The sequence below is a fragment of the Elgaria multicarinata genome, chromosome 5 (genome assembly GCF_023053635.1).
Source record: "Elgaria multicarinata webbii isolate HBS135686 ecotype San Diego chromosome 5, rElgMul1.1.pri, whole genome shotgun sequence".
In the NCBI taxonomy this organism is placed as follows: domain Eukaryota; kingdom Metazoa; phylum Chordata; class Lepidosauria; order Squamata; family Anguidae; genus Elgaria; species Elgaria multicarinata.
Genome location: NC_086175.1, coordinates 60,104,305 through 60,125,159, shown reverse-complemented (window position 1 = coordinate 60,125,159; position 20,855 = coordinate 60,104,305). Strand labels below are relative to the sequence as shown.

Here is a 20,855-nt window from a genome sequence, read left to right as displayed (position 1 = left end):
ACACATATATTTGCGTATTTCTTACCCCAATTTACATATAAAACTAGCCTTTTAAACTTACTACTGCAAACTCAAAATATTAATTAGCAGATTATTTACCTTTATTGATAGATCTTCTTTACCCAAGGTGACTAATGTTTTAATTGATGGATAGCTTTCACATTTACCTTCATGTAATTCCACTGTAGCTCGCATTGAGTTCTGAAGATGGAAAAGAAAAGTTTTAAACATTTCTAAGGTTTTAAAGTTCTAAATTAGAGTTCTAAAGTTCTAAATTAGAGAATTTTCAAAGCTTTGACCAAAATCTTTTAATTCGCATTATTGTAAAAGATGCCTGTATGAACCTAAAATTTGAACACAGGAGTAGAAAACTTGAGAAATGTTTTCATACTTAAAAGGTACTCGTGGGCAAAGGGTTACCAATGCACACATGAAGCTCCTGGTAAGCAAGGGCTCATCTCATCAGTGCTATGTCAACGGTTGGTCTATTACAAACAGAGCTGCCCCAACGTTGTGACTGGAGAAATCTAAACCACGCATCTATAGTGTGTGTATAAATCTAGTGTCCATAGGACTCTACAAAAGACTCATAATATATTCCTTTAATTCAATATTTTAATTTGAGCTGAACTTGAATAATGTAAAATGAGTCAATAACTGGCTGTAAAACATTTTGTCCAATCCAATCACACTCTAAACTAGCAATGAGTGGGGCGGGGGTGGGGGCGGGAATTAATGAATACACTATTAAAAAAAAACTTCACTATAAACATGTATAAACTGAGGCTATTTATACACCTCAAGGACCATGGCCCATATTTCACAGAAATGAGTGGACGTAGCAATCTTCAAGTTGAAGCCTAATCACAATATTTTCCCCCTGCACACTCAGTGAAGAGCCAAGTAAAAGGAGTCTTCTTCTTACAATATTATTCTATTTACCTTGAACAATTCGAAAAGCATATGAAACAGATGTGAAGGTACATAGACTACTTGAATAGGCTTTCCTGGCGCTTTAGCTAGAAAACAAATAAAACATTTAGTTAACTGAAAATTAGATTCAAGATTTTAAAAAATAATTTTATGTTACTTCTCATATATAGGGGGCTGGATCCAGATATAGGCTTGTACAACTGAGCTGGTAGAAGCGGACTTCCCCACTTCCTCCTCCCTACTGCAGCCCCTCCAGCCCCCTACAAATGCATAGAGGGTCAGGGGACTCTGCTGAATGAGGTGTGCTGTGGTGCAGTGGGAGGGGATCCCCAAAACTGGCCAGATGCATGTTCCCTGAGAGGAGCTCTTCTGTAGATCCTCGATCCAACCCTGGAAATTTGTAACAAAAGATAACTTCATAGATTTTATTACTCTTCTTTCCGTTGCCAGTGCCTAACAGCATGAAAGCTTTTGTCAACAAATATGGAACACAAAGCTACATCAAGTCAAATGCAGACCTGATAGTCAAGATAGACAGACTAGCAAAAGTCTAGCAAAAACCAGTAGAGGACGGCTGCCTTGTAGAAGAGCCTTCGCTAATGTGCCTGGCCCAGAATCTCCATCTATAGAATAATTGTGTTGACATCATGCATAGCTAACTACACTGGATGCCCTTGAGAACAAGCGCTGACTCCAAAAGGTCTCTACATGCTAGTAGTCTCAGTGACTTGAAGCTCCATCACACCAGCGTAATAGCCCACTGTCATGGTGAGTTGCATACAAAGGACTCAGATGATGCTGTCCATGTCCTGCCCTGATCTCACCTCTTCCCCCCCTCTCTGTGAAGTTTCCAAATGCGGGGAAGGAATTGTTTTTCCAGCAATGCGCTCGACCCTCTACGTGCATTTTTATCCCATCGTACTCAATCCGATGTTCTGAGGGCAGGCAGCATTGCTGATGAAAGGGAGGGGCGTGCCAGAGCGAGGTGTCCCTGTGAACAACCAACAGATTGTAAGGGGAGGTACAAATGAGATCTGCGGGGTGGGGGGAAACAGCGATTCCGAGAAGAGGTGTGAAGATGAATGAAATGTAAGGCTTTCAAACGCTAAGTAAACGGAGGGGGATAATAACAAGGGCAAACTTTCTGGCGTGATGGAGCTCTTGGATAAACTCACCACGACCAAAAATGCATCAACTAGCTCCACATGTGCAATGGGAGTTTTACCCTTGTGTTTTCAGAAACACAGTTACCCACGTAGCATTGTAAATTTCTTTTGAAACTGAAGAAAGTTCGAAAAGCAGTTTGTGATATGGCAGAGGGGATTGTCACTCAAAAGGAAACAGTAAAATATTCCATTGGATATATCCACTCCCTTTTGATGTGACTAAAGGTTTTTTGGATCCTGGCTCAAGAGATACCTAAAATATCTACCCATATTTCCAAAGATCTCTGCTGATGCAGGTATTCTATTAAATTCCTCACAAAACCAGTTAGCAGTGTCCAAAAGAAGCAAAGGTTGAAAAGCAGTAATTGCGTATTCTGACCTATAACTTTAGCACAGTTCTCACTCAAAACAAATGTAGCAATTTACTTCTGTAAAAATAAATATCTTCCTGTATTTCACAAAGCCCTAGATAATGATGAGCAGTGCTAAACAACAATGAACTCCAGTTACCATTGAATTCTTCAATTTCCAATTCAGGTGCTACCTGATAATACTGTTCACACAACATTTTAGCAGTTGCAAAGGCATCTGTGAGTGAAGAAAAGACAAATGTATAGAACTATGCAATTGTGTAACAATATATTCTGTACCTCAAATACTCAGAAGGCTACATAATATTTCTTATTATCAGAGAAGACCAAGCTCTTTACTTTAAAGCAGCTAAATTTGATTGGAAAAAAGGGAACTGTAAGTCTTTCTCCTACACTGTTTTCCAGATTTAACCTCCTTCCCCCCAACACAGCTGCTATTAGGTTCAATAGGTTGAAAAAGACATGCACCACCATTCCCCTTAAAACACAATTTTCAAAAATAAATAAATAATACTGTTTTGAGCTTTAGAACAGGAAAAAGGAAAGTAGTCCCTGGAAAAACTTTTGCTCTACAACTTTAATCCTTTGTTTTAAAAATATTATGCACTTCATTTTCACATTTTTTTGCATAAAATGTAAATAACAAGTTCTATGTCTTACATCAGAGATGGGCAGAAAGCACATCTCCAGATGTTTTGAACTTCAGAGACCCCTGCTACCATGGCCAGTGATCAGGAATGCTAGGAGTTGAAGTATAAAACTTCTGTAGATCTTCTTTCTGCCCACCTGTCTTACATAGCAGAACAAAGCATACAAAGTATTCCTTAGATTCAGACTGCAATCCTATGGACATATAAATAGTATTAAGCCCCACTGAAAACAATGGGATTTACTTCTAAGTTACATATAGGATTGCACTGTTAAAAGAGTTGGTACATTGGAGTAGGCAGATAGATATCTATATAGCAAAGTAACTTCAGGAATATCTGGTAGAATCTCTTTCCTGGTAAGTGAACTATGTTACACCTCCATCTAGTGGCAAGAAATGTCATCACAATGGAGAATCATCTTTTTCTATATCAGTGGGGTTAAACAAAACAAAAATATTAAATAAGGAAGTCATTATTTTTTCTCCACAAATGTTGAGACATTATTCACTAAATCCCACTGCTAACGAAATGTAGCTTGTAAGGATTTCACAGTCAAAAGGATAACAAAGGTAATATGTATAGGTATCCATATCTGGAACTTACAAATATTGCAGGAACAAGAGAAGAACTGGGAGCACTATAAACCTCAACAAGTGGCAGAAATGGAAGGGAAAAGAAAATTACGGTCTCAAATCCAGACTGGTGGTTTTTTGCACAACTTGTGATAACCTGTGTGGAAGTATTGTTGGCTCTTTGCAATCCACGGTTGGCAAATCAAGAGCCAGCCTTGGGGATGCGCTCTCTCTCCCCCTCACTCTCTGGAGCCAGTTCTCTCCTCTCTTCCCTTGATTTAACCAAAATTTACTGTTAATACATCTACACTACTACTAAGCAGGATCCCCAATTTAACCATGATTTGAAGTGGGTTTGCAAATGTGGGTTTGAGTAAAGTTAATTTGTCTTAACTAAGGTTAGAATCAGAGCAGAAATAAAGCCTATAAGGGAAAGAAGTGAAACCAATAGCTCCTGGCTTTATCATTAGAAACAGTTCACACATACACAGTTCAAACCCAATCTTATGTTTATCCTTACCTTCTACCACATCAGCCACGTTACAAGTAGGATCAATACTCCCAATATGTTTTGGATGAGCAGGATTAGTGACACCACCAAAAAGCAATGCTATCGGGACAAAAAGATAAACATTAATTGAAGTGGGTTTCCTTCCCTCTCGGCCACATTTCAGCAGCCCTGAACAAAAATGTGAGATGGCGTTTGACGAGTGAAGAAATGTTTACAAAATATGGCCCAGTGCTAGAACTTACTGCAGAACAGTATCTACAATTCCTCTAGGAGGAAAAGTACTAATAAGTTAATTTGGGAATATCATCTTGCTTAATGCAATTGACAGTCTAAGGCTGCAATGCTATACTAATTTACCTCAGCATAAGCCTTACTGAACTTAGTGAAACTTGCTTCTGAGTAGACATGTACAGGATTGTGCTGAAAGCTACACACAGCCCGATACAGGGAGATAAAATCTAAAGGAACGGTAAATACTTCACTATACAAGTATCTAAAATTGGGGGCTGCAATGTATTTAAGACTAGAACAAATATAAACACTAGAAAGACAATACAGAAAGTATTATAAGAAGAAAACACATATCTGTAAGTGATGCTTCTGTCTACATCATCCAACTCAAACAGCAAGTTATCTTATCACTTGAAGAATCAGGGTTGGCTTTATGCAATTCAGCATCAATCCAACCCCAGTACCCAAGATGCATCACTCTTCTCAAGCCGGCTGCACCAGGGTCCATCACTCCTCAACAGCTTGATGCCCCAGTAATTGCTGCCTATCACCGTCTCCTCATTTTCTGCCAATTGGCTCTGTGGAATATTCTTACTAGCCATGCGGCCTGCAGATCAAACCTGTTCATGCCCTGCAAATCCTGCCTCTACTTTTGGCCTGCTTTTTCTCATCGAGAAACAGGATACTCCCAACATTACCTGAGCCCTAGGAATGGTGGTGTTTCAGAACTTGTCCCTGACTGCCTGGATAAACTCAAACATACCTGCAGTATGTAAATATAAATATTTCCATATTTATCAAGCATAAATAAAATCATAGAATTGGCAAGTTTCATGCTAGTATTGTGCATTGTGTATATAAAGTGAGACCCACCAACGATTCAAGAAGAAACAGGTAGATTGCTTAGAAAATGTTTATAGCTGTTAAATATCAGCAAACAAAAACCTATTTGCCATCAACACAGGAAACCTGACAAGGGGGTTGATTTGCACAGAATAATTTCAGCTGTCAAGGTCACGTTTGTGACGCATTGGAACAAAGTGATATTAAGTTAGCTGCTTTCATAGCAGCAAAAATGTTTCCTTCTGTGTGTTTGCTAAGTAGTTTAGTGGTGGGTGGGAATCTGATGCATTCATAACTGATAAAACAATGCTGACCAGATTTCCTTAACTGATGGACTATGTGCAATTCACGTGGCTTGCTCTCCCCCCCCCCCCCCCAGTTTGCTGAGTACCAACTTGGCACTCAGCTCCTGGAGACACCCTGCATGGATGGCTTTGTTCTCTGCCTGCACAAGCTACAACAACTTCATGCCAAACTAAGGACATCCATCCATTAAGTGTCCTTGTCTGACTTTGCTACTGAAACCCAAATGCAGCTTTTTATAATGTTTAATCCATACCATCTCCTGCCCAGATATTTTCTTAGGAAACTGTTTCCAGACTCCGCCCCGCCCTTCACTTCCAAGCAGCTGAAAGAAAAATATTCCGGGAAAGCCTGTTTTACACAGGATGTTTCTGCTTCCCTTGGTCTGCCAATGCCTTTCCCCTTCTGTCAGATAAAATCCCAGATCTTTTAACCTTGTTAATCTTTCAGCCTCATTTCACTGAGATCCCTTCAGCTCTAGTGGCAGGACAGTGTGCAGTACTGCAGAGGGCCAGGGAAATGACACAAACTGAGTAAAGTTATTCTAACTTCTGAGTCCAATAATTTTGCTAGCCTATATTTCGCATCACATAACCCTTGCTGGCTGCAGTTTCTCCAATATTTTGTGTTGTTCGTGTTGGCTATTCTTGCCAAACGTACTGGTGTGATATACTATCTGTAACTTATTGATACAGTTTTCCTTGGTTGTCTCACCCATGCGTTATCCCATTCCTTTTGCTCTATTAGTACAGTATTACATCTGTCTGCACCATTCTGGACCAGCTGAACTTTCTGAAAAGATTTTGAAGGCAGACCCACATACAGCATGTTACACTAGTCCAAATAGGATGTAACTAAGACATAGGTGACTGTGGCCAGATCAGACATCTCTTGCAATGGGAGCACTTGGTTTAATCACACTCCTGGCACCACAGATACCTAAGCATTCAGGTTCAGGGCCAAATCCAAGACTACACCCAAACTGTGAGCCTGAGACTTCAGGTGGTGTGTTACCCCATCCAGCACAGGTTGAATCCTTATTCCATCTGCCTTTCAACTGACCAAAAGCTTCTGTTTTGTCTTCAATTTGTTTGCCCTCATTCAGTCTATTACCAACATCAGGCACAGATTTAGAACCAGATTTAGATGGAAAGTAGAGATGGAGTTGGTGTCATCAGAATACCAGTGGCACTAAACCCCCAAACTCTGGAAATCTCTCCCAGCAGTTTCATGTACAAATGTCAAATAGGATGGGGGATAAGATGGACCCCTGAAGGATACCAAAGGCTAACAGCCATGGCGTTGAACAGGAATTCCCCAGCACCACCTTCTAAGTTCACCCCTCCAAGAAGATTTTGATACAACAGTGCTTCCCAATCCCACCTCAAACAGACTCCTCAGAAAGATACCATGGTCAACGATAATGAAAGCTGCTGAAAGGCCCAGCGGAAGTAACAGGGACAAACTCCCCCATTGCAGTTTCTGAAGTAGTCCATCCATCAAGGCGATCAAAGTAGTCTCTGTCCTTTAGCCAGGCTTGAAACAAGACTGAAATGGATCTAGATAATCCATTTTATTCAGAAATCCCTGGAGCTGAGAAACCGCTACATGTTCCAGTACCTTGCTCAAGAATGGAATATTAGGGACTGGCAAGGAATTATCTAATATAGCGGAGTTCAGGGAGGTGTCTTCTTTAAGCAAAGGTCTTACCATTACCTCCTATAGGCAAGATGGAATCATACCTTGCCAGAAAGAGGTGTTCACCACTACTCTTACCCACTTAGCCAGTCCCACACTGGCTGTTTTTATATGTGAAGAAGGGCAAGGGTCCAACACACACAAGACTGTTGAAAGCATAAAAGGTAGGGGTGGATAAAGAAATACATGTATGACAAACACAACTCTATGGAGGAAGGGTGGAATAATAATATAACAAAATTAAGGTAAGTGTTTGAGAATCAAGGATACATCCAGGTGTTTTTTGTTTTTTTTAAAACAACCTATTGCATATATTAGAACTAGTTACTGGTGTGGCAAAGAGCAGACCAATGCAGTCTTTCTTTTGCTTTGTAAGCAAGAAGTCCAATTACTACTTCAAAAATAGAAATAGAAAGCAGATACTTACTGTGCTGGTTAATAAGCATGCGGAATGAGATGCGATTGGTGTAGAATCTATCTAGAAAATATTGAATGTTGCTGCTAACAAAAGGGTCAAAGCCATATTTTTCCTTGTATTCAATCACTCCTTGAGCCATGGTAGGAACAACGTCATTGTGTCTGTTCCTGACTTTAATTAAGATATCTAAAAAGCTGGAAGGGGGGGGGGACCAAGAAACAAAGTACTGTTAATAATACTACTACTAATAAAAAATAAATAAAATATTTATACAGCACTCTTTATTATCAAATTACAGAAAGGGTGTACAGAATTCATTAAAACAATAATTACTGTAAAATGTTACAGTAACTAATACCTCTGGATTTTATTATTTATTTATTTATTCAAAACATTTATATCCCGCCCTATATCAATAAGATTTCAGGGCGGCGTACAGATAAAAGCATATAGTATAAAACAGTAAATATACACAGCTAAAAACGAATTAAACCATAAACCAAATTAAAACAATATATAATTTAAAAGCAGTAAAACTATTAAAACAGTTAAAACAATGTGCCAACTTGGTGAATTCAACCATTAAAAGCTTTGTTAAAAAGCCATGTTTTCACTTGGCGCCGGAATAAAATTAGCATTGGCACCAGTCGGGCCTCCAAAGGGAGGGCATTCCACAGTTGGGGTGCCACAACAGGGTTCTTGTCCCATTATAGTAAATGTGTTGTGCTGGTGGGATGCTGGTGTGACAACTTTAAAATATTCATTCACAGTACAAAACTATTTCAGTACCATCATGTTGCATTAAAAGACCTGTGGCTAAAGATTTGGCTGGCTATTTGAAATAATTATTTGAATGTCAGCCCTTTTCACCTCTGCAGTTCATGGCCATGTGTCCCCCAGCCTCCTGCCTAGTTTCTCCAGTCTGACTTTTCCTTTCAGATCTTTTCTTGCTTTCATATTCCTCTGAACTACTCCTTATTCAGCAACTACTCCTTATTTCACTGGTTAGAGTGAAAGACCTGAAAAAGTTGAACATTGCTGTCTTATACCATAATGAAATGTGAGCGTTCTTGACTCAACAATCAGAAAAAGACTGAATAAGATGGTTTCCATGGGAAGATAGCCAGAAGGAAACCACTGCTCTCTAAAAAGAACACTGCTGCCTGTCTGAAATTTGCTAAATATCACATAGATGATCTCCAAGACTTCCGGAATAATGTTCTCTGGACAGATGAGTCAAAGGTAGAACTTTTTGGCCTCAATGAGAAATGTTATGTTTGGCAAAAACAAACACTGAGTTCGGACAGAAGAACCTCATCTCAACTGTCAAGAATGGTGATGGGAAGGTAATGGGTTGGGCCTACTTTGCTGCCTATGTACCTGGATGGCTTGCCATCACTGACACAACCATGAATTCTGCAGTGCATCAGAAGATTCTAGAGATTCAGGCCATCCATTCATGAGCTGAATCTGAATCAAAAGTGGGTCATGCAATAAGACAATGACCCTAAACATACAATCAGAACAACAGAAGAATGGCTGCGGAAGAAGAAATTCTATGTTTTACAATAGCCTAGCCAAAGTCTGGACCTAAACTCCATTGAAATGTTGTAGCAGGAACTGAAGAAATACAAAACAGAACAGTCTATTTCCAAGAGCGGATAGAAGGGGAAATAGCGCTATTGGATTCCATCTATATAACTAAGCAAACCCTTTTATAGGCAACATTAAAAAAGAACAGAACGATCAAAGGGTAACCTGCATGGCACATTTAGAAAAACAGTAATACATAATATATTAGTCAGTCTATATAAAGCGAGATGATCAATTAATAAAACCAGCATGGAGCTCTTTCAAGAGGCATGGGATTAGAAAACAGAGATGTTTCAAAGTACTATCAAAAGTGCTCAAAAACATTTAGTTACTGTGCATTCAAGCAAATTTTAACTGCTACCACCAGTACTGCTGTAACTACTTGAAGCTCCATACAGATATAACTGCAAATAGAAGTAGGTGCAGATTTTTCTGCTTCCTACCCGCTGCTCATTCCTCAAAAGGCACACATACGATCTTTGAATACAATGCTAAATTGGCTTTTTCTCTTCATTCCTCACAACGTGCTTCAGGTGGGGCTGTCTGCATTACAACGGATTTCCCCGAAATACTTTGCATGTTTATGTGATAAAGCATTGTTTTGCACTTTTTTTATTTTAAGTTTAATAATTTTCTAACCAATTTGTTTTACCCTTGAAAAAACTGCTCAATAGGCAGACAAGAACACAAGAGCCAGCCAATCAGCACTGTACATAGCTGTGCTCCAAGAAAGGGGGAAAGAGCCGGCCAATCAAAGTTGTACAAATCTGTCTTCTGCTGAAAACTAAGTTTTCTCATTCCAGGAGGAATTGTCTATCTGAAAAAAATATGAAGCATAAAGTACCAAAGTAAACTCACCCTAACTATCCCACCCTAACATTTAGCTCCAATATTTTTAGCTGCTCTACAACAGATATTATATAACTACTGAGAACTTGGCTGTCAGACTATAAGTACAGTGAAAGGGACAAGAGGGTTTTTTTTTTTAACAAGGATATAATGATGGCAAAGTTGGCAGAGTTAATTAGGAGCCATATTTCACCAAATTCTCTCAAATACCTGACAGGCAGCATAGATAACCCTTTACTCACACCATACAGTTTTGTGAACCGCCCAGAGAGCTTCGGCTATTGGGTGGTATAAAAATGTAATAAATAAATAAATAAATAAATAAAATTTAGTACTGGCCCCAGCAAGAAGCACTCATGAGAAGCTCAGCTTTCATTTTCTTATCAAGGCTGGGGAAATGGTTGGCTGTTAATTCAGAGCTTCAGTGCTGCCCAGCAGAAACAGAATGATGCAAAGTAAGAAAAGCGGTGCAAATCTGCTTTAATTTATATGACTTATATAGTTACGTCAGGGGTAGGTGATGTGCTACCTGTGGACACCAGTGTGCCCCAGGGCACCTTCCTTCATTCCTGCTAAGGTGCCCTACTCCTCCGACTTCAGGAAAAAACACATTTTCTTGGCAGCTGCTGGGATGGCTATGGAATAGGTTTCTGTTGGTGCTGAAAACTGTGGATTCAAAGGAGTTGTTTAATGTGCTGGGGCTCAGACCCCATCTCTGTCTTGCACTCAGTCTTTAGGGCAGATTATTTCCTTTGCCATGCTTCCTACAACAGCTTCTCAAATAGCTAAACGTGGACACAGCCTCCAAAAGTTGTCAATCACTGGGTTATCTTTCTAAACACAGAATGCATACTGCACATTTTCATTTTCAAAGTCCAACCTAGCAGCGACACCCCCATTTCCAATAATTACGAGTTTAAAACATTCAGGTGAGAATGCTAAATAGTTGACACAAGGGAGGAAATTATGCTTTGATTCACTGCCATTTCCATTAAGAATGCAAGCTTCCCCTACATCCTTATCAGTTTCATCCTCCATATATTGTATTGGGAAGTTATTCTAGCCCAGAAGGCTGCTGAGATGTAAATATAACCCTTTATATCGAGTAATAAAATCATGTCCATTTTCCTTGCAGGTACTTTCCTAACATACATTTCTGATTGTGAAAGAGTGCTCCTCTTTCTAAGATACCTTGCTTTCCATTTTCCTGTCTAATCAGCCATGCTTAAGTATCGTTGCAAATTCCTCACGCAGTTTTCAAATGATCCATTACTCTAAAAATAATAACTGAGAAATCTGAACAGTAACAATCTAATCCCAAACCTCAAAACCTTCAAATTGCACAAGGAGGGTTTTAACCTACTCACCTTCCTTGCTGATTGGAGAAGAACCCCTTCTTGAAAATTATTTAATGCTTAAAAGCTTCAGCTAGATTAGATCCTGCTGATTCTATGAGAATATGAGAGTTAAGGCCAAGAGAAGTCTGTTCCTTTACTTTGGTGCTTCAAATGAAAAATATATATTCTTTTTTGTATGTGAGGAGATCCAAGCATCAAAGTGCATCCTATTTCTTTAACATATAGAGATGTAGCAAATAGGGATGTGATTTGTCAAAATAAAGCTGGGTTTCTTGATTTTATCAGCTAGCTCCAAAGGTAGGTGATAAAACCACTTTTATGCTAATCAAAGCTGACGCTTGATCACAGGGGAGAATATCTAAATACTTTCTAAATACTCTGTATGCATCTGCATAAAATGCTATCATGATTTTTTCACTCTTCTTGAATAGATCCAAAATATCATTAAACCTAATCCATTTCTCACATCCTTCCTGAGTGGACACTGCAAGACTGATCACTGCCACAGCCAAACATAACTATTATGCAAAATTCAGATGCAATCAGTGTTGTGCTACCTTCATGAAGTTCCCAATAAATCCACCTTGCTACTAGCTAGTCTATACTATACACCATAGTTTCAGTCAGTTCAGAACTGTTTCCTTTGAAAACTGGAAGTATTCACTGAAAACAAACTTAGAACAAGTTCTGTATCTTAAAACAAGAACGAACACATAATTCAGAAACACTCTGACTGTAAATCAAACAGTCCTGTTACAAAGCTGAAAAAGGATCTAGGCTGCAATCTCAAAAATCTGCATATGTACATGCAGAAGAGCCATGTGTGCACCTGGAGACATTTGAAATTTCTAATGAAACTGCTTACACAATTGGACAAGAAATCTATTTTTTTGTTTTGTTTGCTGATTTAGCTATGAAAAAACTACAGGGGAAAAAACCCTTCCAAGACTCCTCAGGACATGTGAAGTGTATTTGCCTTCATAACATTGGCAGCACTTTTCTACATTGTTGTTGTTACTAAAGGAGGTTAAGATTTAGCTCTTAACCCTCACCTTTAACTACTGAAGGTTGTGAGTAAAAGACATATAATTGATCAGTTCATTAATATATTCAGTAAAACATTATTAGGAAACTAACAATCTTTTCATTTATTTCTTCTAATACAAGTTACGTCTTCCAATAAAAATCAAAAGTGTTCATTAACATAGCAATTTTTGTGAATTTAAATTCTGATTGCATCTACATGATGGCAGATAATTAATACATTGTTCCCAACGTGTTAACTTGCTTAAAACAACCACCACTATCCCATCACTTACTTATCTAGAACATGTGGATCTTCAGGACTTTTATTTTCATATTCTAAAAGTTCAAGAAAGCTCTGCATATACCTGAAATGTAGACGAATAGCAACATTAACATAAAACCACCTGGAGAAAAAGCTTGAAAAATATACAGACCTTCCTAAAGAGGCAAGCTAGTCTGAAAGCAAGCTCCATTTAACATAATGGTGCTTACTTCTTAGTAGACATGCACAGGTTTACATGGCTAAACTTTATACCAATAAATGATCAACTGAAGAATGGTAGGGTAAAACACATTTTTGAAACATGGTGAATAGGCTGTAAATTCTGCCCATCAATATCTATTGATATAGTTTAATTTTAAATAAAATAAAGAGTTACTATTTTTAAATTGACAGTCCAACCAGCTGATTCAGATTTCTTTTAATTAACTTTTTCTTTTAAATTTCTATACTGCCCAATGGCTGAAACTCTCTAATTCACCTGCACCAAATAATATGAAGATGAAAAGTTATTAAGTTCTTCATAACCAATATTTTAGACTTTTTCTGCACATATATTCCTATGTGCAGAAAACAATTGTGTATTACTATAATTGCAAATACATCCGTTGTCATATTACAAGAAATTCCATAGGCAACTTACAGAACAATACTATGGCTCCCAGATGGCACCTGGGAAGTTACAGGATGGTACAACCTTGTCTTCTGTGGCTCTAGACAGAACTTGAGCAAAGAGGAGATCTGGTTGTGGATCTTCCCCTCCACCCCTTCCCAGCCAACATGGAATGTGGCTTCTCTTCCAAAGTTGTAACTGTGATTTCAAAAGAGACCTCAGAGAGAGAGAGAGAAGGGGTGGGATGGTGGATAGAGAGGGAGGAGGAGAGGCCTCAATTCTCTCAATACATGAGCATCTGTGTTGCTGTCCTTGCACACTCCCTGGTAAGCAAGCTGGCGGGCTGAGAGCCCCATATAGCTAAATGAACTCTAAACAGAGGATACTCAGCTGTAAAGCCTCCGGCCTCCTCTGCCCTGCCTGGCTTTTGCTAGTGGGGCTTTGGACAGACAGAGGGTTCTGCGACTGGAGCCTTCTGACTATCAAGCATCATGCATTCTTAAATGTTCTAAGGTCAGGAAAAAAGGTGAAACAAATTCTCAGGATGCAAAAGATGTTTTATTTCAAAGCCCAATGCATTTTGGCTTGAATTCTTTCAAAGGCCTTCCTCAGGGGGTCGTTAGAAGATGTCTGCAGCAATATTATATGTAGTTCGTAAGCTCCTTAGCCAGGACCTCACCCCAGAGACGGGGGTGGGGTGGAGGCGGGAGTACATGTACATCAATGCTAGTTGTCTTTATGTAGATTACTATTTGAAATTTACTCCAATCAGAGCTCTGATGAACATACAGAGCTCTAACACAAGGAAAAGTTTCCCCACTAACTTCTAATAAGTGCAAAGGATAGTTCTACATGCACAATAGATACCAACAGTAAGAGGCATCCTCAATACTGAAGAGAACAGGGGAGCTCATTTATAAGTTTCATGTGTGCAGTGAATCCTCTGCACTTGCAAAGAACCAGTTGATTGAGGCATAGTGATCTCTTTGCTTAAATTATTTTCCAAGGAAGTTCTCACCAACCTTCTGATAAAGTGTAGGGCACATAGGCTGGTTAACTAGATGGACCCTTGGTCTGATCCAGCACGGCACTTCTTATGTTCTTAACCCACTCATAATTATTAGCTATAACTACTAAGGGATCAAAACATGAGCCAGAGTGTTTCCCTTCTTTAGCTCTGTGCGATTATTTTTTCTTGTGGACTTTCCTCAAACCTTTGCCTATGGCTACATTCTGGGCCTATTCACACACCACCACAAGCCACCCTGAAAATAAGGAACGGTGGGTGGGTTGTTCACTCGCTAACCCATGTTACTCCCAACAGATGATCAGGTATTCTGCAGCTGACCGTGGCTTACTTCCTCCTTCGTCCTCCTGCCACATATCCCATGGGCTTTGTGGCACCACCTCAGCAGCTTACTTCACTACTGAGAGCAGCTGTGCTCATTCGTAGAATAAAGATTATTGTGTAGAATTTTTTTTTTCCAGTTTTGGGAAGATTTGTACAAATGTAACTTTTTTAAAAAAAATCTTTGGGGGACCTTTGCACAAATTTGTAGTCACCATGCTTTACTGAATCTGCGCAAATCTCCCCAAATGTAAAAAGAAAACAGAAAAAAATGTGAAATCCCCCGGGAGGTTAAAAAAGAATGTTAAATTTGCACAAATCTCCCTGAAAGTTTTTTTTAAAAAAGCATTAAATATGTGTAAATCTCTCCAAAGGTGAAAAAGGGTGTTGCTGGCTAGGGAGGTGATAAAGTGGAGGGGTAAATTGACTAGTGTCATTTCAAGATGTAATAGAGAGGGGATATTGTCAGAGAGATTACAAGGAGCAACTGTGTTTTTCACCACAATTGCCAGGCAGCTTTTTGTTAATAAATTTATTCTTGCATCCTGAGAACTTCTCTTCTTGGTGTGCTTACTTTGGATGCTCACCTCCCTTGACTTTTGACCTTTCCGCCTTTGTGACAAGCCATAAGCCACTCTGATGGTTCACACATCATGACAAGCCACCCCGAAAACAAGCCACCCAAAGCAACCCAACAAGAAGCCATGGATTCTCAGGGTGGCTTGCGGGTGATTAACAAACCATGCTGATGACCCACCGTGGGTTGTCATGTCATATTGGGCAGTATAAAAAAGCAATAAATAAATAAATATGAACCAGGTCCAGAGACACAAAACACCGAGACCTTAGTGCTCAACTGTCTGAATTTAGTCTGAAAAGCAAAGGAGGAGTACAAGCCACAAGCTGGTGCTAGATAATCATAGTTTATTTTTGAAGTAGGCCTAACACACTTTGGCCATAGGCCTTCCTCATTAAGAAATGGCCTTCATGTAGCTTATTTTTTAATCAGTTTTTAATGCTTTATGTGTGTATGTTCTGTGTTTTAGAGTTTTAAATTTTGTATACTTGTTTTTCTCTCAATTTTAGAATTTCTGTAAACCGCCCAGAGAGCCCTGGCTATGGGAGCAGTATATAAGTGTAATAAATAAATAAATAAATAAATAAATTTCAGCACTACAAAAACTGCTGACACATTTGTGTATAAATTTAAATTTATTCTTGAGTTGTATTTTGCTGTACCAAAATAAAACTCATGAAATGTAGCTAGAACACTGAGAGAGAGATATAAGAGGAGCTGGAGCACGCAGATGGGACCAGGGAGGGGAAGAGAACAGAAACTAGAGTTTCCAGGTAAGGAAGAAGGCATTGGGCCTGTGCAGACAAGACATGGTTAGGCTAACCCTTTTGCAGCAAATGCTTAGTGAGCATGTTTAACCCGTGGTTATGTAGCCACCATGGTTAGGAATGGTTCATATGACACGCTAAACCATAATGTTTATCTCAAAATGCGCAGTGGTTTAGCATGTTATCTGAACAGGGTCATTGAAATATACACAGTAGAGGACAAGCTAATTATGGGGCAAAAGCCCAACTCCTTAATTTATTATATGCAATGCTGCCACACATGCCCACAGGTAGACTATTCTTCCTTGCAAAATTCATAGTGTTAGGTTTATATAGAAGTTTTGCCTTTTATCTGTACCTACCAGCTCTGGACTAGTTTAACAGAAGGTCTATTCAGCAAGTTATCAGGCAACAAATTGACTTCTCTCATGGTGTTAGCAAGCCGCACAGGAAGTTCTTTTCGCAGGAACATATATGATGTTTTCTCACATGCATTATCACGCCCTATGGAAAGAAAAGACACTATAGCTTGAACTGAAAGAGATTTCAGATGGGGATTTTTTGTCGTGTTCTTGAAACATTTATTAGAAAATACAAATAAGATGTAAAAAAATAGAAATAAAGCATAATTATCAAGATTGGACTTCTTGAGTGTAAGTTTCCTTGTATACTCAATCTTAATTCAATCCAATAGTTAGGAATTCCATATTCAACTTGCAATGTATACCGAAACCAGTTAACACCCAGTGTAAAGTTGGCAACACCAAATGATTGCACCAAATGATTGCATCAGAATGCAGCTTTTTGTGTCCATCTGCTAAGTAATTACCTCATTGTTAGCTGATCAGGTCCAAGCAAATATCTGTGACTGGCTACATCCCAAGTGGAACTCTGTTGTTTCTCCAGAAGAAAGGACCTATAAAAGGTGAGGAGCAATGCTACTCTTTCCATACACAGAAGCTGTGTCCATGCCTAATAGACTCCTGCATTGAGCAGGGGGTTGGACTCGATGGCCTTGTAGGCCCCTTCCAACTCTGCTATTCTATGATTCTATGACTTTCTCTTTCTGTTTAGGATTCTCATCTTCTTTTTTCAAGCTATCCAGCAACAAGCTGAGGTCCTTAAGTACTATCTAGAAGCTACAGTTGAGTGAAATATTAAAATTAAATTGACAGCTCGATCCTATGCATGTTTACTTGTAAATAATCCCCGCTGTGGTCAAGTGTTTAAATTTGCAGACTGGTTTAGTCTAACAGTATCTGTACCTATGGTTAGGGGTGCTTTATACTAGCTTCCTGTTAGCCAGTCAATTATCTTTTGTAATGGATAAAGATCAGGCAAACATCATCAAAACCTCTATCAATTTAAGGAGCCAAACTTGATGTACTCTACATAAATACACCCTAGAACATACTTTGGAAGCATCAGCTTTGGAAGCAAAATGTTATTCAGAGAATTATTCTTGTTTTATTTTAGGGATTTATACCCTGCCCTTCAATACAATTCCTATGGCAGTTGGAAGCAATAGTTGTCACAATGTTCTGAAGGAACTTCTATCTAACAAACATTCTGATGATTTTCAATGGTTGAAAATTTTTGTGAACCACCCAGAGAGCTTCGGCTATTGGGCGGTATAGAAATGTAATAAATAAATAAACAAACAAACATACTAGGATTAGCTACTGATGAAGAGCTGAGGCTAGAAATGCATTCAGCATATATATTTAAATTACTGTACTAATTTGCATCTGTCACATTACTGAAGTGACTAACAAAATGGACCTGAGTAGTTTTGATGTATTTTCTTTTAAAGACAAGTAAATAATGGTTTTAAATGGTATAATACATTTGTAATGACTGCTATAAGATTTTGTCTCAACTCTCTTAGGTATTTAAATAGTTTTAGAAAGGGGCAGACAAGTCTTGTTTATTCCCCTTTCCAGGCTGATGTTCTCCAGATGCTTTGGGCTACAACTCCCAGCATTTATGATTACTGACCACACTGGCTGGGGCTGATTGAAGTTGAAATCCAAAACATCCGGACAGCATCAAGCTGGGAAAGGCTGTCCTTTGGGTTAGCGCCACAATACAGGCCACACGCAAGAACTGCTGCATGTTTTGCGGCGGAACAGATGGTTGGTCCTGGGTTTGGGGAGTGGTGGGTGGCAGAAAGAAGAATTTGTTTAGAAAGTAGTTTGAAGCTAAAACGTTGAACACATCTCTACGAAGTCTAGGGCAGGATCTACACTACTGCTTTATAATGGTTTATAACAGTACTGACAACTGTTGGGACCCATGACACATTACATATACCGTTTTCAAACTACTTCCAAAGTGTTATATTCTGCTTGGTGTAGATCCTGCCATAGGTATGCCAATCCCACTGAAATTAATGCAAATGACAGGTTTCAATGTATGCCTCATTCTCAATGGAACTTATGCCTGGCTTTCACCTCATTTCACCTGTACAGCCCAATCTTATACATGTCTATTCAGAAGAAAGTCCCACTGAGTTCAGTGGGTATAGGATTGCAGCCTTAGTCTATAAATACTTTCAAATGAACTGAAATTTGGTAAAGGTTATTCACTGTTGCTTTAAAGAAACTTGGATGTTTCAGACAGTACCGAAGAGCCAGACATCTAGGCTTCAGGCTGAAGACTATACATATTTTCATTTCTCTCCCTCCCTCCCTAAGAGCAGACAACTCCACAGTAATATTCAAAAAAGCCAGGTAAACTCACAGACCTGTGTTTTACCTGTAATGAGCTGTCAGTATTCCACTTTAGGCAAGAGAAAGATTGCAAATGTGTTAGTCATGGTCACAAAAGACAACCGCCTGCAAAATGAACAAGTGCTGCAAGGTACTGATTAAGTTATGTTCATGCAGCCCAGGAAATAATGTTAAAAGCATTGCTATGCATATAATAACTAAGATTTGCAATTTGAAAAATCCTTAAGTGTAGTGCAACTGGCACAATCAAGGTCACACTTTTTAAGGCAGTCCCATTATAATCAGTTCAACAGCACATCATTCAGCATCTGTTCACAGATAATGTACATTGGCAGGATAGAGCCCAATCAGCTTTTTTCTCCTAAGTACTCAGTTTTCCTCGTTCCTTTAAGGCATGCCTGACAATGGCTTGTTATAGCTTAGTAATTTTTTGTTTTAGATATGATCCTGCAACTATTTATTGATGTCTTTGCCTGTTCATCTGTATGCATGCACTTTTTTTTTGGCCAGAGGGTTTTTGTTTTGTCAAGAATTAAGAAATCACATAAAATGGAAGCCCTGTTCTGTCATATAATTAATCTGCAAAAAGTATTTATAACCCCCAGAACTGTCTTCAGTCATCTAACTCTGCTTTTCTGGCACAGCTGACTACAAACTCAACCAGTTATCCATCTGGTTGAGTAAAGCAGACCATTTCTGGCTACCACAAGGAGTCAAATTTTCATTATAGTTATCTGAACCATTAGTACAAAGTATATGGGTCAGAAGATGATGACTCCTCTTCACTAGAACTTGAAGTCTCCCAAATTGCAAGAAACATTCTGCCACCACTAGAATCACTGGAGAAGACCAATGAGACCACGGCACTGAAAGAGCAGGGTTAGCTCAAAGACAGGAATTTGCTCCTGAGGAAAAAGCATCAGTGTGGGGTGGATTGCACGATGCAACAGCCCATCATGGGTTATTTAAGCCACACTGAGACTGCAGTAGGTGCAGCCACCAAGGGGTGGTTTAACCCTTGCATAATCCACACTCACTGGGTCCACATGACACAACTCCCAAGCAGGGGTTAGATATGCAAAGTGCACTCATGGGCTCAGCAGATCATCATGGATTAAATAACCCACAATGAGCAGCGCCATGTCATGCAAATTATGTCATTATCTTCGGCTATTGGCCGGTATAGAAATGCAATAAATAAATAAATAAATAAATATCTCCGTGGCAGGGAACTTGTGACCATACAACTCTCATTAGTCCCAACCAGCATGGCCACTGGTCAGGGATGATAGGAATTGTAGTTTGACATCTGGATAACAAGAGGGCTTGGCTCCCACCACTGGTGTATAGGATCCAACAGTCTACTCTTGATTTCTTAACTGTGGTTAAGGAATTCAAAGTGTTGTGTCAGCAATAGCCCAATGCAATTAAGATAGCACTAAAATACTGCACAGTAAAAAAGGAACAAACTACTATTGAGTGAATAGTCTAATTATAGAAGTCTTTTTTTAAAAAGAAAAGAAAAAAAAGGTTCTGTTCAGTTTTTTCATTTCTTAACTTGTGCTGCAACAATTGTGGGTGTACTCCTTAGCAAAACAAATAATATGAGGAACAGTTCTAAGCTGAATATTGAACAGCCAGTTTACACTCTTGAAGGTAAGAAATGATGCCTTTTGGTTGCAATCTGAATCAATTAATAGCTGCAGGTTGTTTTTAAGCCAAAATGATTTATTTATAATTGATGGGAAAGAAACCAGATAATGTAGCTGGAATACCTTTAGCCCTCACCCAGAAATGAGATGTGGAATAATATGGCATCTCTGTTGTGTTTCCTTTCTAACTAGTAAGACATATCTGTATGAAAAGTTATCTGCCTCATACTCTTGGGGCCAAACAACACTTCACCCAGGAGATCCAAAATTGATCTCAGAATGCTTTTATTTTTACTTTAAAAAGCCAAAGGGGCAGGATCCAAATTTGATCAGAGTACTGGCCCTGGAAGAAGGGCATTTACTC

The 20,855-nt window shown here is 39.0% G+C and overlaps 1 protein-coding gene across 1 annotated transcript in view; it reads right to left on the bottom strand.

Moving 5' to 3' along the window:
- PDK3 (pyruvate dehydrogenase kinase 3) overlaps positions 1 to 20,855 on the bottom strand; it is a 52,314-nt gene that overhangs the window by 9,351 nt on the left and 22,108 nt on the right. The window contains exons 2-8 of the mRNA XM_063126489.1: positions 16,470 to 16,611; positions 12,816 to 12,887; positions 7,706 to 7,890; positions 4,213 to 4,302; positions 2,610 to 2,687; positions 943 to 1,019; positions 100 to 201 (exon numbers count right to left, since the gene is read on the bottom strand). Coding sequence (XP_062982559.1) covers positions 100 to 201; positions 943 to 1,019; positions 2,610 to 2,687; positions 4,213 to 4,302; positions 7,706 to 7,890; positions 12,816 to 12,887; positions 16,470 to 16,611 — 746 coding nt within the window. The remainder of the gene's footprint in view (positions 1 to 99; positions 202 to 942; positions 1,020 to 2,609; positions 2,688 to 4,212; positions 4,303 to 7,705; positions 7,891 to 12,815; positions 12,888 to 16,469; positions 16,612 to 20,855) is intronic.